Source organism: Panthera tigris, chromosome E3 (assembly GCF_018350195.1).
Source record: "Panthera tigris isolate Pti1 chromosome E3, P.tigris_Pti1_mat1.1, whole genome shotgun sequence".
Classification (NCBI taxonomy): domain Eukaryota; kingdom Metazoa; phylum Chordata; class Mammalia; order Carnivora; family Felidae; genus Panthera; species Panthera tigris.
Window position 1 is genome coordinate 19,939,264 of NC_056675.1, and position 16,888 is coordinate 19,956,151.

Below are 16,888 nucleotides of genomic sequence, written 5' to 3' on the forward strand. Positions count from 1 at the left end.
CGGACCATGTATCTCAGTGCATGGGCTAATGTGCAGTCGAGCCAAGATAAAAATTCCTCACTCCAGCCCCCATCCTGCCTGATCTTATCTCCCACCACTGTCCCTGGCTCACTGCGCTCTAGCTGATCTTTTCTGAACTATGAACAGGTCGAGTTCATTATGCCGCAGGACCTTTGCACTTGCTGTACCGTCTTGCCTGATACATGCTCAGTAAATATCGGTGGGGTGTGCAGCTTCCCTGCCCTCTGCTTCCTCCTTCCTGGTGTTAAGCTGGAGAAGAAGGTTGGGGAAGCAAGAACAGTGGCCTTGTCCCAGCTTCCCTGAACCGAGGAGGGTGGGTTTAAATCCACATAAGAAATGCGAGGTGTCTGATTGTCTACTCCCGCTTCCCAAAGCCCAGACGACTCTCTGTTACGAGAGGAGCCTCAGCTGACCACCTGGGTCCCTTTTCTCTTAAGATCCTGGCGGGGCAACGAAGAGACCGGCGTCAGGTCTGTGTCAGACTTCCATCCCGACCACCCCTCCACCACTCGCACATCTTTTCTGTTTGCTGCTTGCTTTTAACAGTTGGTTTTCTGAGACGACGCTCAGGCAAAATGGACTGGAGCTGGTATTTGAGTGGATGGCATACCATGGCGGCTGGGAGCTCTGCAGCCTGACCTGGGTTCAAGTCCTGCTCCGGGATGTCCTCGCTGTGCGGTCCTAAGCGAAACCTCAGCCTCTCTGGGCCTGCTTCCTCATCTATAAAATGGGGGTAGTAACTGAACCTGCCCGCCAGAGACGTGACGTTGTGGACGTAGAGCACTTAGCACATTGCTTGGCCTTAAAGAGAGATTTCTATTAAGAATTATATATATAATTTTTATAAAGAGCTCTTGAGGGCAAAAAGTCCAGAGGGCTAGTTCAGGCTCTGTCATTCACTGTGTGACCTTGGGCAAGTCCCTTTTCCTCTCTAGCACAAAGTTCCCCCATCTGTAAATCATGGGGTGGTGGGGGGTGGGGGTGGGGGGATGACTTAGGCCTCTAAAGGGGTAGATTTGGGCTCAGCACAGAGGAAGGATTTCTAACAAACATCAGGCTGCATGTGAGGTAGTGAGCTCCCCATCACTCCCAGCGCATGGTACAGAAGGCCAGAACAGAAGGGAACCTCATGCGGCCCAGCCGCTTCTTTTGCCAGGGGTGGCCGTCCGGGTAGCTACTCGGGGAGCAGACTGATCACAGACACAGAGCTTACGTCCCCGGCCTGCGTCTTCATGCCACCTGCCCGGGTTCAGCTACGGGCCTGCCACTGACTAGCCGGGCCACCTTGGCAAAGTGCAGCAGCTTCCGGTAATCCTTCGTACCTCTCCGTCTGGGAGAGCGTCCAGAGGAAGCTGGTGGCCCAACACCCGGCTCCCTCACCCCTGCAGGGGTAGCTTTGGACAGGCGCTGTGCATGGTTACCCGAGGCTCCCAGCGGGTGGAAGGTCAGTTGCCCGGGCTGGCCCCGTTGGATAACACACCGTTTACTGCCTCCTGACCTTCCCCGCCTCACGTCCCCACTCCCGAGCAAGGTTTCCTGGAATCACCACCTACAGCAGCTAACTGCCCTTGAGTCCTTGGCTCGGGGAGCAGGGGCGGGGGGGGAACCCAAACAAACAGAGACAGAAAGTTAACCTCTTGGACCTCATTCCCTCTGGATGGAAAGATGCAATGAGTTAACAGAGATAAAGAGCTCACCACCTCGGGAGCGGGGGGGGGGGGGGGGGGGGACCCAAACAAACAGAGACAGAAAGTTAACCTCTTGGACCTCATTTCCTCTGGATGGAAAGATCCAATGAGTTAACAGAGATAAAGAGCTCACCACCTCGGGGAGCAGGGGCGGGGGGGAACCCAAACAAACAGAGACAGAAAGTTAACCTCTTGGACCTCATTTCCTCTGGATGGAAAGATCCAATGAGTTAACAGAGATAAAGAGCTCACCACCACCTCGGCCCGGATGTTTGTTTAATACACGGAGAGGGCAGGGAACGGAGATAAAGAGGCTTTATTTACACAAAACACCACGCCCTGCCCTCCGATTCCACGCTTCTCAGCGGAAGACAAATCCCAGGCGATAAAATAATCTTCGAGATGCAAACAAGCATTACACAACCAGAGGGGCAGGTCGCCGTGCGGCTGAGGGTGTGGTGTGGGCCAGCAGAGCCCTAGCTCGGCCAATCCCTCCCTCCCTCCGGCTGCTGTGGCTGCCAGCAAAGCGCCCGCGGGGGCACAGACTGGCCCCGAGGTAGCTGGCTGTGTTCATTCTGGGGCTCCTGTGCTTAACAGGAGCCCCCGGTCTCAGCGGTTGTGTGGGAACCAGACAGCAGCCAGTCGTGGCTTGGTGATCCCAGTCTTTCGGGTCCTTTTGTGTCTGTTACCGCACTTGACTTCGCGCCCCGCCACGGCCCAGGTCCCGCCTCCAGGGTCGACTTAAGGAAGGTCTGTTGAATGAATGGGCACCTCCGGGCAAATGACCACCTTTCCAGGACCAGGATGTCCCATCCATTTCCCAAGGTCTCCCAAGTCATTCCCCGGTGGGCTCGGCCTCCAATCCGGTGAGACAGCGGCAGCCGATCCCAGAACCCGGCAAGACATGAGTAACAGAGTGACGAGCGGACAAAGCGCACCCAGGGTGAGCGTGGCAGGGAGAGCGCGTGGACCCATGAAGTGGCCAGTGGCTCGTGCATAAGCCGAGGCACCCAAGGAGCTCCCGATCCCCGCAGGGGCCTCTCCCCCGTGCCCTCCACTCCCTTGGGTTGTGGCGAGCCCAGGCCAAGGCTGGGAGCTGGCGGAGGGGCGGGGTGGAGTCCAGTCTCTGTACCCCCAGGTCAGACCACCTCCCAGCTTCATAGCAGGGTTCTCCAAGTCTTTCGCAAATCTGCCGGCCTTAGCCGCCTTCCAGGAGGAGGCACTTCCCAGGCCGGGCTGAGGCCCAGCCCTCACTCGTAGACGGCAGTGACAAGCGGGCACACGCCTAGGAAGCCATCGTGCACGTGGGCTCTGGGGAGAGCATGGCCACCTTTTTGGGGGTCTGGCTTGAGCTGTGAGCATGGCTCGGGGCAGGCTGGAAGCACAGGGAGGACGGGCCCTCCTCTGAGACAGCCAAGGGTGCCGGGGAGGCTGGAGCGAGGCTGGCCTCCAGGGGCACCCCACCTGGCAAGGGGTCCGGGGCCCTCAGAGGGCTCACCAGCGGCGAGGACCTGTCTCCACAGCAGCAGCCGCAGCAGGGGCTGGCCACGGGATGGGCCTCGCCACCCTCCTCCTGGCCGTGACACTGCTTCAGGTGGCCACACAGGTGGCAGGTGAGGGCTGAGTAGACAATGCCGCTGGCCAGGTCGTCCCGGAGGGGGTCTGCGGCCTGCTCCGGGGCCGGCGGGGTCTTGTGGCTGTCCTGTGCCTTCCCCGCTGGCTCTGGGGAGCTGCCCGGGAGGGGGGAGTCCTGCGGGCAATGAGGTGGCTCCGCGTCCAGTCCGAAGGTGAACAGGGGGACGGGGACTGGGGCGGGGGCCCCAGGGCAGCCAGGAGTGAGGCTCTGGAAGGGCTTGTAACCCCCGTCCCCACTGCCGGCCTCACCCCCGGACGTCTCTGGGCAGACGGCACCGCTAGTGAGCAGACTCGAGAAGGCCTTGTACCCGGCCTCCTCCGAAGGGCCGAAGCCCCCCACCCCGCCGTCCTGGGTGCTGCCCTGCCTCACGGCGCACACAAACTCTCGGTAGCCGCTGCCGGGGGCCGGGGCCGGGGCCCCCCTGTGCTGCAGGACTCGCTGACGCAGAATCTGCTCCCAGGTCTCTGGCTCGGGCTGGAGCGCGGAAGGCGCCTCCGAAGGCTGGGGGGCAGCGGGGATGCCGGGGTCCGCCTCCCCCAGGCGTCCCGCCAGCTCCGGGCCCGAGTCACACTCGCCGGGACCTGAGGACTGGCCCTGGAAGGTCCCGAAGCTGCGGTAGGCGGGGTTGTCTGTGACGACCGGGGGCGTCTCTGGGAAAGTCGGGCTGGCTGGGCTCTGGGGCAGAGTGGCCAGAGGACCGGACCGGGGGTCGAAAGGCTGCTCCTTGCCCTGGGGCGATGCCTCCTGGGACCCCGGACCCGGAAACTCAGCCCAGGGCATCTGAGCACCTGCACTTCCCGAAGGAGGAGGAAACCACGATTCCAGAGAGCCCTGTGGGCCAAAGCCCCCTTTCTCAACCCCGAGAAGGTCCAGGAAGAGGCTTTCTGTCAGCCGGGCCGCGATGCCCTCCCTGCCCTCCTGGAAGCTGTCCTCGAGGTTCACAGGCGAGGGGCAGAAGCTCCCTTTATCTTCCTCCTCCTCCTCCTCCTCCTCGCTCTCCACCGGGGCCTCCAGGAGCTCCACACATCGCACCACGCTGATGCTCTCGGGCCAGAGGATCGTCTTGCTGACCTCCACGGGGCACCATGCTGATTTTCCAGAACCCTGCAAAGGCCCATTTCTGGCAATCTTGGAGGGATCCTCTTTCCTTTCCATGCCGTGCTCCAGTAAACAGGGCAGGAGCTTCCTAAGACAAGTCTTCCAGTGTCTGCAACAGCAGAGAGAAGTTTGGTTGGGATTCGCTTTCTCTGCTGGAAAAACTCCTATTCGTCCTTCAAAGCCCAGCTTAAAATCAGCCTGGACTGACGTCTATCTAATGCAGACAGGCCTCCTGACTTTAATTTTTTTTTTTTTTTAACATTTATTGATTTTTGAGACAGAGAGAGACAGAGCATGAACAGGGGAGGGTCAGACGGAGAGGGAGACACAGAATCCGAAACAGGCTCCAGGCTCTGAGCTGTCAGTGCAGAGCCCGACGCGGGGCTCGAACTCACGGACCGTGAGACCATGACCTGAGCCGAAGTCGGACGCTTAACCGACTGAGCCACCCAGGCGCCCCTGGCCTCCTGACTTTATGGTCAATAATCTGTCAGTCTGACTTCCCTACTAGCCCAGGAACTCCCTGAAGGCAGGGCCCGTGTCTCACTTTGAGATTTCTGGAGGCCACACATACAACCTGGCACCCGATGCAAACTCAGTCTACTGAATAAGGAAAAGTCTCCGTCAGGGACGATGACATTTAAAAATACTTATCAGGTTGACAATAAACTTCATATATTGAAAAAAAAAATACTTATCAGGGGCACCTGGGTGGCTCAGTCGGTTAAGCGTCCGACTCTTGGTGCCAGCTTGGGTCACGATCTCACAGTTTGTGCGTTCGAGCCCCACGTAGGAGCCTGCGTGGGATTCTCTGTCTGCCCCTCCCCCACTTGTGTGTGCGCACGCGCTCTCTCTCTCAAAAATAAAAATAAAAATAAACTGAAAAAAATACTGATCAATTTAAAATATTTATCAATACCACAGCACAAGTAATGACCGGGGCTGTGGGGTCCTAGGCTGGGGCAGTGTCCTGGGGCCCCCGTGCTGTGCCAGGTACCAACTCTTTAGTTACTGGATTGTGGGTCATCCAGGGACGAGCTAGGGGAGGCAGGGGCGATGGTCAGACACTCAGGGGTTCCAGAGTTGGCGATTCGCCAACCAGCACGCGATGCTGTTGACATTGTAACAACCGGCACAGCCGACCGGCTTGTAACCTCTACGAGCCTGGCTCAGGCCAGACTGCGCACTTCCGAGGGGGTTCGGCCTGGGCCTGACCCCTGGGGAAATTCAGGGGGCTTAGCCAACATGCCCACCTACCCAGACCTCCTCTCCTCCTGCCACCCTCCAAGCCCAGTGTCCCAGGGCAAGTCCTGAATGCTCAGGAGGAAAAACAGGCGGGTGCGGGGGTGGGGGTGTGGTCCTACCGCCCCGCTTCCAACATCCTCCAAATCCACACAGGCTGTGACCTGAGTTCATATACATACGGGCACTTGGCTGGTTCCTGGCCTCGGGACCGCTTCCCCCACAGCGACACCTAAAATACAGAGACAGCCAATGAAATGGAGTGGAGAGGCCTTGCGGCCCAGCCTGGCATACGGCACGGCTCAGGGAGTGTTTGCTGCAAAAGGAGTGTTCGACGAGACATCACATAGGCCGGGGGTCCAATCGAGGTCACTTCAGCTCTCTGAGCCTCAGCGTCCCGCGGGACCGACGAGACTGCCCAGATATCAAGTCACCGGGGGCGGACGGTAAAAATGGCCACACTGCTCTGAAGCTCCTCCCACCCTCTGAATCTGGCCTGGGCGTGTGACTCGCTTTGACCGACAGGATGCCGCGGAGTGACATCGGGCCGGCCAGCTCGAGGACGTCGCCACTGCTCCAGCTGACAGTCAGCCAACTTCCAGACCTGTGACTGAGGCCACTGGGAAGGGGCCCATCCCAGAGCCTTCCACCCTCACCACTGCATGGAGCCCAAACTGCCCACCTGCAGAAGCAAGTGCTAATTTAGAGTGTTTCAGCTCTCTAAATTTGGGGCTGATTTGTTACACAGCAAAGCTCACTGATACATGAACAGCACTTATGACGTGCAGGACCCTGCAATATATACTTTATATGTGTGGCCTCCATGAATTCCAGTATCAGGTAAGCACTACAATAACCCACATGAAGAAACTGGCTCAGAGAGGTTAAGCAACATGCCCGAGTCCACACCGCAGGTAAATGGCGAAGCCAGGGTTCCAAGCCAGACCACTGGACTCCAGAGCCTGCCAGCGGGTCCCTGGAGAACGGAGGACACTTGGATGTTCTGTTCTAGACAGGGCTTGTGTCCCCCCTCCCTCCCTCCTACAGAGCCCTGAGATCACCCAGGAAACCCCACGTGGCCATGGCATTGGAGAAGCTCATCCACCCTTAGTTCAGGGGTATGCATCTGGCTGGTCTCAGAGCATCCCCACTCCCTTACTGGTGAATGCTTTAGGAAAGGGCGTGTGGTACAGTTCAGACCGACGAGAATCGAGGAGAGATTTGCTCATGCTTTGGGGGCAGTTTTCTGCTCGTAAGAGGAAGACACAGGAAGTCTGTCCCCAACCCCCTCACCTTTTGGCTTCTTGCCCTGGTACAGAGACCTTTCCAGGAGATGACACAGAGGTGACCTCATGGGTCACCTCCTCCCGGGGGAGATAAGACGCCAAGCAACCAACCCAGAGGAACCCGGCCCGTCGGAAAGAGTAGCCACGGAAGCTAGGGGGCAGGGAGCAAAGGCCTCTGGGCTCCTAGTGACCACACGAAGCTGCTGCTGAAATCCGGAAACCTTCCTGATTTGTCACATGCAGTTCCAAAAGCCAACAGCCTCCCAGGCATTTTGAATCCTGCTTCCTGATGTGTGCGGCCTACAAAACGCTAACCAACCCACTCTCCTACCTGTGGGTCCTGGATGACTATCGCCACTAGGTGGCTGTGGGCGGGGTTGGGAATCTGGTCCCACCATTCTTTCTTAATCCTGAAAAAGAAAAGGGAGAGTTATTGAGGGGCGCCTGCGTGGCTCAGCCGGTTAAGCGGCCGAATCTTGATTTCGACCCAGGTCACGATCTCACAGTTTGTGGGTTCGAGCCCCGCGTCAGACTCTGAGCTGACAGCCCAGAGCCTGCTTGGGATTCTCCGTCTCCCTCTCTCTCTCTCTCTGCCTCTCCCGTTCGTGCTCTCTCAAAATGAAAAAAAATAAACATAGAGTTATTGGGTGCGTGAACAGGTTGATGTTCTTTCCGTGAAGGGGTCAGGGACCACGTTGAGAGGGTTCGTGGATGCCTTGCCCTAACCTCATTCTACAGATGAAGACACCAAGGCCCAGAAGTGAAGTGACAGCTGGACCGTGGGCAGAACAGCCAGGTTCTGTTAGCCAGGATGGAGCTCCTGATGTGGCCACCTCTGCCCTCCGTGGGAATAAGCCCCAGGGAGTTAGGAGACACCCAGGCAGCAGAGAGAGAATTCTGGGTTTCCCCATCAGCAATTCTGCCCTCCCCGGGGCAGCCGAGACCAAGATGCTGGGGTGAGGCCTGGGATGGCCAGAGCAGTTGAGGGAACCCAGAGAGAAACGGAGTCCTTCTCTCCGCCTGGTCTGTCCGGAGCCACACAGCGTCAGTGCTGGGAGGGAAGGTTCTCACATCACCTCTGACTGGCTTCCCGCTTCACTCAGTCTGGCAACACATATTTATTGAGCATTTGCTATGCACCATTCACTGGTCCAGGCGTCGGGAACGCAACAGTGAACAAGACAGACAAAATTCTCCGCCCTGGCGGAACTGACCTTCTAGAAGAGAGCGACCTCAGCCATGGCAACTTCAGTGTCATGAATAAAAACACACAAGAAAGGGAATAGAGAGGAATGGAGGGTGTGCTCGCGGAAGGCCTCTTGGAGGAGGGGACTTCTGAGTGGCCACGGAGGCGGGGGCAGGAGCCACGGTGACACCCGGGGAAAGGGCCTCCCTGGCAGGGAGGGACCGCCGATAGGGAAACTGAGGCTCACAGAAGGGGAAAAGACCAGCCCAGGGTCACGCAGAGCCATCCGGAATAAGACACGAAGGGAACCTGTATTTGCTGCATGCCTACTGTGTGGCCGGCAAAATGCAGGACCCGGCTCGCTCAGCGCCCAGTCGTCGCTAAGCCTCACGCGGTGAGCCAAGGCTCACTGGTCCCATTTCAGAGATGGGAAGATGGCCGCTGCGAGACACCACGAACCCAAGTGCCTGAGCTCTCACTGGAAACAAGGCTCCTTCTATCCCCCCGCCTACTGTGGCCCGGGACTCTCTCAGGACTCTCAGCACTCATGAAATAAGCTCCTTCCACCTGCAACAGAGACCCAAGGCTGAGAGGTTCGGCCTCTTATTGGCCACAAAGCTCCCGAGCTCCAAGGCCAGGATCCAAACGCAGGTCTCCGGGGCAACTGTCTAGAATTCCTCTGTCTCCTGCCACGTGCTCTGAGTGTCTGGACCTCATCCTGGGGACCCAGGGTGACCCATCTTCCTTCTGCTGGAGGAAAGTCCCTCCCCAGCTCATTCTCCCTCCAGAATATCCCTCAGCTCGAATATCGCCTCCTCAGAGGGGCCCGCCTGGCCTCCCGACCCAGCAGCCCGCACATTTCTTCCCTTCACCCCGGCAGATTCCCTTCAGCGCACGGATCACCATGGAAACCAGCTGTGGTTATTGGTTGACCGATGGCTTCGGTCTCCCCACCAAGAGCACAGACAGGGTCGTGGTCGGCCCTGCTCTCAGCTGTTGCCCCTGGGCCTCGCGCATAGTAGCTGCTCAATAAATACGTATCGTGAGAGCGGACGGACCCGAGGGGGGTTCCCACCCTCCGCACACCCCAGCGGGGCCGGCTCGCGGGCCATCCCGTGGCGAAGCCCCGGACTCACTTGATGACGCTGAGGTAGCAGGACAGGCAGACGGCCAGGATGACAAGGCAGGAGATGCTGACGCCAAGTGGGAGGTGCTGCTCCCAGGGCTCGTAGTCTGCAAGTGGGAGGGAAGCCGTGAGCCTGCGCCGTGCTGGGTGCCGCCCGCTGGTTCCCAGGCCGCCGAGGCCTCCGGAAAGGGTCCGCTCAGACCCTGCGTGGGCCGGCCTCCACCCAGCGCTCCCGCCTCACCCACTGCTACTGAGCCCTGGCCACACGGCCTCCTCACTCTCCCCTGCTCCTCCCAAGCTCCGTGGCACCCCAGGATCTTGAACTCGCTGCTGCCCCTCTCCTGAAGCCCAGAGGTCAAGAGTGGGGGGCCTGTGGAGCCCAACTACCTGAGTTCAAAGCCTGACTCTGTCATATCCTTGCTGGTGACCCAGGACAAGGCCCTCAGCCTCTCTGTGTGCCTCAGCTTCCTCATCTGTACACTGGGGTTAACACAGCACTGAGGTGGCAGGGCAGTTGTGGGGATCACACGATGCGGTCAGAGCAGCGCCCGCATGTCCCATAAGCCTTTGCCGTTGTTGTCTGTGCACAGCTGGCCCCTTCTCATTCACTTCACCGTCACCTGCTCCAAAAAGTTCCGGCACGCCCTCTCCCCTGCTGCCCCTCCCGTCTCTCCGTGCCTGCACCCTGATTTTCTCCCCGGACTTAATGTCATATGGGTCAAGGGCTATCTGATTTATTTTCCTGTTTACTTGTTTGTTCTCTGTCTCGCCTCCAGAAGGTCCGTCCCACAAGATCAGGGATTTCTGTCTGTTTCGTTCATGGCTGATGCCCCAGAGTCTAACACAGGGCCAGGCGTGCCGTATGGGCTCAATACATATTTGTGGAAATAACGAATGAGTGTCCAGCCCATCGTACATGCTCCACAGAAGCCATTTCTCTCCCTTTCCTTCCCTTCCCCAGGGCAGTGGTATAATCGAGTGAACTTTGCCCAGCACTATACCACGTGGGACACTCAGTGGGAGAAGATCCTACCTATGGAGTGGAAGGCAGATGGGTCAGGAGACGTCTGCAAGGCAAGACGAACAACACAAGAGGGCTAAGGTCAGGGGCGGGGCGGGGCGGGGCGGGTGGGGTACCCACCCGCGGCCACTTTGCCCGGCACTTTGAAGACCCTTCTCCCACTGGGTGCCCACAACAGCCCTGCTCCTTCTCCATGGTACAGACTGGTGCCTGAGGCGGCCCCCTTACTCAACAGGGAGCAGTGTGCCCACCCTGAGGTTTGGGTCAATCGTGATTATCTTATTCTCCTTTCCAGGCATGAGTTTCCAGCCTCTCTTGCAGCTGGGAGAGGCCCCGCGACAGTCCTGGCCAATGAGATGCAAGGGAAGTCCGCTAGGGAAGCTTCTGGAAAGATTTTTGCTTCCTGATGAAAGAGATGTCCGAGGAGCACTTGTTTGTGGAGCCTTTCATTTCTTTTAGGCTTTGGGGCATGAGGGCGTGTGCAGCAGCCAGCTTGGGGCACGGGGTAACAAGTCTAAGGATAAAATGCTACCACGCTAAGGAGGGCTGGGGGAAAGAAAACAAGCCTCTGGGGCCACATCACTGAGCTGGGGTATAAACCAGGGAAGGTCCACTTGTCAGACTTCATTTTATGTGAGATAAATCAATGTTTCCATTGCAAAAAGCCATGAGTAACAGTGTTGCAAAGACCGCTTGTGGGGGCCGGTGGGGGTAATGCAGCTACCGTATGAGGGACTACATCTCCCAGAATCCCTTGCAGCTCTGTGTGGCCATGTGACTAGTTCCACCAATAAAACTGGAGAGGAAGTGGTGTGTGTGTGTGTGTGTGTGTGTGTGTGTGTGTGTGTGACTTCTGGGCTCAGGTTTTTAAGAAGCGCTTTCTTATGCCATAAACAAAAATAAATTCAAAATGGATGACCTAAATGTGAGACCTAAATTGCGACAGGAAATCATAACACAGGCAGCAATCTCTTTGGCCTCGGCCGTGGCAACTTACTAGACTTGTTGACAGAGGCCAGGGAAACAAAAACAAAAATCAGCTACTGGGACCTCATCCAGATAAAGAGCTTCTGCACAGTGAAGGAAACAATCAACAAAACTAAAAGGCAGTCTACGGCATGGGAGAAGATATTTGCTAACGACATATCTGATAAAGGGTTCTCCTCCAAAATCTATACAGAACTTATCAAATTCAACATCCCGAAACCAAATAATCCAGCGAAGAAATGAGAAGACATGAATAGGCGTTTCTCCAAAGAAGACATCCAGATGGCTGACAGACACACGACAAGCTGCTCACCATCACTCATCATCGGGGAAACACAAATCAAAACCATAATGAGATACCACCTCACACCTGTCAGAATGGCTCACATTAACGACTCAAGAAACGGTAGATGTTGGCGAGGATGCGGAGAAAGAGGACCTCTTTTGCACTGTTGGTTGGAATGCAAGCGGGTGCGGCCGCTCTGGAAAACAGTGTGGAGATGCCTCATAAAGTTAAAAAGAGAACTACCGTTAAGACCCAGCAACTGCACTGCTAAGTATTTACCGAAAGGAGACAAAATTATAGATTTGAAAGGGTAAATGCACCCCAACGTTTATAGCAGCATTATCAACAATAGCCAAAGCATGGAAAGAGCTCAAATGTCCACCAATGGATGAATGGATAAAGACGCAGTGCACACGCGCGCGCGCACGCACACACACACACACACACACACACACACAGAGGAATATTACTCAGCCATCAAAAAGAATGAAATCTTGCCATTTACAATAATGTGGATGGAGCTAGAATGTATTATGCTAGTGAAATAAGTCAGAGAAAGGCAGATACCATGTGATTTCACTCATATGTGGAACTTAAGAAGCGAAACAGATGAACATAGGGCAAGGGAGAAAAAAAAGAGGGACACACACCATACGAGACGCTTAATGACAGAGAACAAACTGAGGGTTGACGGAGGTGGGGGGGGGGGATGGGCTAGATGGGGGATGGGTATTAAGGAGGGCAACTGTTGGGATGAGCACTGGGTGTTGTACGTAAGGGATGAGTCCCTGAATTCTACTCCGACCCATACCGCGCTGTATGTTAACCAACTAGGATTTAAATAAAAATTTGAAAAGAACAAAAAATAAATTCACTTGTTCACTTCTCTTAAAAAAAAAAAAAAAAAAAAAAAGGATCTTCGTCCTAGAGAATGATGGAAACCACAGGAAGAGAACCATCCACAAACCGGCGATGTTCACGCCGGACCGTTACGTGAGCGAGTCATACGTTTCGGCGGTGTTGAGCCGCACGCCTCGTGGGCTTATCTGTGACCGCAGCCTCGCCCTGGCCACCCTGAGCAGTACACCAGGTCGGTCGGGAATTCCGTTACCTGCGGTCAGAGGCACTCTATGGGACCCATAGGGTGGGCAGGCGGTTGGGGGGGGGGGGGGCGGGCGGGGTCTGGCCAATAGGACAAATGGGAGTGGCCCCGGCTCTAACTGCCCATGGCTCCCAGGAGATACTCACAGTTAAGCCACTTGGTGCTGGGGCTCCACTCGCTCCAGGTGCTGTTGTAGCTCTGAGCCCAGGCCCTCACGCGTGCGCTGTAGGAAGCCCCAGACTTCAGGGTGCTGGCTGCCACGCGGAGGGTGGGCCCCATGTAGGTCACATTATAGATTCTGGACTGGGAGAGGAAAGGGACACGTTAACGCGCCAGCTCGGGGCAAAGGAGGTACTGGCTCCCACCCTGGCTGCTGTCCTTGGCTGACCCCCCGCAGTGTCGAAGGGCCACCAGCCTCGGTGTTTGGTTGTTCCTCCAATTCAGGCCTGTGGCTGCCACCTCCACAACCGTGACCAGAGTCAGGCGGGAGGGGTCAGGGAATGCCCTCCCCCCACCCCCGGCCTCGGCGCCCTGACGATCAGCCATGCAGCATGACTGGGGCCAGCCGATTAAGCTTTGAGTTGTAATTTCCTCCTCTGTAAACAAGGGTAGGAGTCCCTGCTGTCACTTTTTAGCTGTGTGACCCTAGGTGAGTCACATAACCTCTCTGGACCTTGACATCCTTCTTCCGCAAAATGGTAATAAGTAATAAATAATGATTTATCTTTTATTAATAATCATTATTAACAATGATTTATTTTATTATGATTTATTTATTCCTGGCACGCAGGAAGCATGAGAGTGACCTTTCTACAGCACAGGTAAGGTCCCCGGTGTCTCTCTCTCTCTCCTTTGTGGGCTCTCTGGAGCCGTCATAGTCAAGCCCAAACTCTGGCCTAGAATCTCAGCCCTGCTCCAACTGCTGGGAAGGGACTTCTAAGACCTGTTATCAAGTGAAAAAGGTAAATGAAAAGTAGTATGTGCTGACTACTGCTTTTTATGTTTAAAAAAAGGGGGGGGCGCCTGGGTGGCTCAGTCGGTTAAGCATCCAACTTTTGATTTTGGCTCTGGTCATGCTCTCACGGTTCATGAGTTTGAGCCCCACAAGGGGCTCTGCGCTGAGGGTGTGGAGATTGGGATTTTTCTCTCTCTCCCTCTCTCTATGCACTGTCTCTCTCAAAATAAATAAGTAAATAAACTTTAAAAAAAAAAAAAGACAGACTCTGGGATGGCCCTGCGATCCCCCACCCTGTATCACGCCCCTGTGTAATCCCCTCTTCTTGAGTGTGGCCAGGGCTTGCGACCCACCATGGGATTATATTCTGTAAGGCTATATAGTTCCAACTTGCTAGGAGACTCTCTCCTTTGCTGGCTTTGAGAAGACAACAGGGAAGGAACTGAGGGCAGCCTCCCACGAAGGGCCAGCGAGAACCCGAGGCCCTCAGTCCAGCAGCCCGTAAGAAACAATGCTGCCAACAACATAGCAGCTGGGGAGTGATCTTTCCCAGTCAAGCCTCAGATGAGACCGCAGCCCCAGCTGAGTCCTTGACTGTGCCCTTGGGAGAGCTGAAGCTGTAAGCCACACCCAGACTCCTGGCCCCCAGAAATGGTCAATAAAATGTGTGATGTTTAAAGTCGCTACACTGGGGCACCTGGATGCCTCAGCTGGTTAAGTGCCTGACTTTGGCTCAGCTCATGATCTCTTGGTTCGTGAGTTCAAAACCCGCATCGGGCTCTGTGCCTCCAGCTTGGAGCCTGGAGCCTGCTTCGAATTCTGTGTCTCCCTCTCTCTCTCTGCCCCTCCCCTGCTCATGCTCTGTCTCTGTCTCTCTCTCAAAAATAAATAATAACATTAAAAAAAAATAAAGCAGCTGCATTGGTGGTGATATTATTACATAACAAGAGAAAACTGACACGGCGGTGAATGAACACACATGTTTCATGCTTGCTTGTACAGGCACACACTCTCTGGAAGGACACAACAGCCTTCACGACCTCTCCTGGCTCTAACCTGGCCTTCCTTCCCCTCCTGGCAGGAGACGGGAGCAATCAATCTCTGGGGGTTGGGGTCACAAGAGAAACATATTACCGTTCTAAGTGCTTTCAAGCCATCTGGCTTTTTTACTACTCGTAAATATTACTTGTGTTTAAAAACCCTTAAGACGCGAAATGAAATCTGTGTTCAGGATCGATCTGACGACATGGGAGTAGCCTGAATCCTCTGCCCGCGGCTCCTCTCCCTGCCAGGTCCGTCCCTTTGCAGCCCTGCTTCCACTCACGGGTTGGAGCAGAGGTCAAGGGGAGAGTTATGGGAGGAAGCGAGGGCAGAAGACAAGGACACTCACTCACAGCCCTATTTTCTCTCTAAATATGAGTAAGCAGGAAGCAACAGCTGGACCTAGGTTGCCAAAGGAATCGTATACCCCAGAAAGGAGTGGGGGGCGGGGGGGGGGGTGAGAAATGTTTTACCAAGAAACAGAACAGAAACTGGGGATTCCCAGGAAACACTTGTGGCTTATTGTTGTTGTTGTTGTTGTTATTGTTTTGGCAAAAAGGACCAAGTGTTTGGGAGGCCACCCCTGAGAGAAGGATCCAAGGAAGAGGAAACAGCACTGGCTCTGGAGTTCGAATCCTGGTTTCCCAGCCCGGATCTGCCTTTTCCAGCCGGGGGGCCCTGGGCAAGCCATTCCACCTCTCAGGCCTCAGTTTCCTCATCACTAAAATGGAGAGACCAACACCCTCCCACCTGCAGGGCTGTGTTGTGCCTAGCACATTTCAGGCACGCAAGCAATGGTAACCATTCACGATCCTGAACAGACTGGTGGCCTCCTTTTCTGCTGCTTCACTGCACTCACTGCCACATCTCCGTAATCCCCAGACACGCCATGAATCTTCTTATCCCCCAAGCCTTTGCTCACGTGGTTCCCTCTGCCTGGCCTCCTACTCTTCCCTTCCTTCCCCGTCCAGAAAACTCTTCTACGGCCTCCAATGCCGGGGCCAAAACTCCACCTCCATTATGGACCCCTGTCCAGAGATCATCCAGGACAATAGGTAGCTCCACTCCCCAAATTCCACTTCTAAGGTGTCTTCTAGAACTGATCCCATCTATGTCATCCATGGGGAACACAGTTGCTCATATTCTTTCCACTCTGTGTGGTGACAGATGGTAACCAGACTTACTGTGGGTGATCATTTTGCAATGTGTACAAAACGTCAAATCACTACGTTGGGGTGCACCTGAAACTATGACAATATCGTATGTCAATTATACCTCGGAAAACAGAAAAACAAAAAAATCGGTCCCACCCAATCAGAGCTGTAGCTGGCGTCTGCAATATGGTAGCAAACGGGGCCGGACGCCCATCTTTGCCGTTGGGGACACGTCCTCAAAGCTCAGGGCAGGTAAGCCTCTGACTCCACCTCCAGGGCTCATCCTCATTGGCCAGGACCAGTTGTGCCCACCCCGTTGTCTAGCCTGTGATTGGTTAGAGATCAACTCCGGCCAATGAGGAGTGAGGGGACTTCTACAGGCTGGGTCCAGCCCTGGGAAAGGGAGAGATGGGCGAGGGGTGTGTCCGTGGCGTCTGCCCCACCAACAGGGGAAGCTGAGCCAGGAATTCTGAGGCTCCGGGCGGCGCCCAGCACGTCCATGACAACTGAGCCATAGCTCGGGTACACTGATTAATTCTACCTGCTGGTTGGGAGTCCAGGCCCAGGTCCCAAGGCTGGCTGTTACAGCCAGCCCTGTCCCCGCTTCCCCTTCCCTGGAGTTTGCTCCGGGGAGCCACCCCTCCCTCCTTCCCAGCCCTCGTGGCTTGGGGGGAACTGACCACACCTGCGCTCCAGAGGTGGGCGTGTGACTCACCTCTGGCCAATCAGAGCACAGTACGAGCACCCTCCTTCCTGCCCACAGCCTGGGCCAGGGTCAGAGATTTGCAAGTGATCCGAGCCAGGCAACCGAGCATCGGCCCCAGAACTTCTACCGGGACTAATTAAAAGTGGGACTCTCCCAGTGTGGCGCTGGCACGTAGCCCCGGAGGCGCTGGGGTGGGGATGGGGGGGCATGCTGGCCACCACTTAAAAATGAACCTAACCCAGAATAAAGCCGGGCCGAGGGAGGGACAGATTCCCGGAACCTGGATGCAGCCACGGTAAGCAAATGAAGAACACTTCACACCCCTCTCTCCCCTCCGGACTTCACCCCCCTGA

The 16,888-nt window shown here is 55.8% G+C and overlaps 1 protein-coding gene across 6 annotated transcripts in view; it reads right to left on the minus strand.

Annotated features, from left to right (window-relative positions):
• Positions 1-2,007: 2,007 nt before the first annotated feature.
• IL4R (interleukin 4 receptor) overlaps positions 2,008-16,888 on the minus strand; it is a 41,539-nt gene continuing 26,658 nt past the window's right edge. For all 6 annotated transcript variants that reach the window (XM_042971033.1, XM_042971034.1, XM_042971035.1 and 3 more), the window contains 5 exons: positions 12,826-12,982; positions 9,294-9,390; positions 7,303-7,381; positions 5,868-5,917; positions 2,008-4,552 (listed from right to left, as the gene is read on the minus strand). In XM_042971033.1, coding sequence (XP_042826967.1) covers positions 2,995-4,552; positions 5,868-5,917; positions 7,303-7,381; positions 9,294-9,390; positions 12,826-12,982 — 1,941 coding nt within the window. In that variant the 3' untranslated portion in view covers positions 2,008-2,994. The remainder of the gene's footprint in view (positions 4,553-5,867; positions 5,918-7,302; positions 7,382-9,293; positions 9,391-12,825; positions 12,983-16,888) is intronic.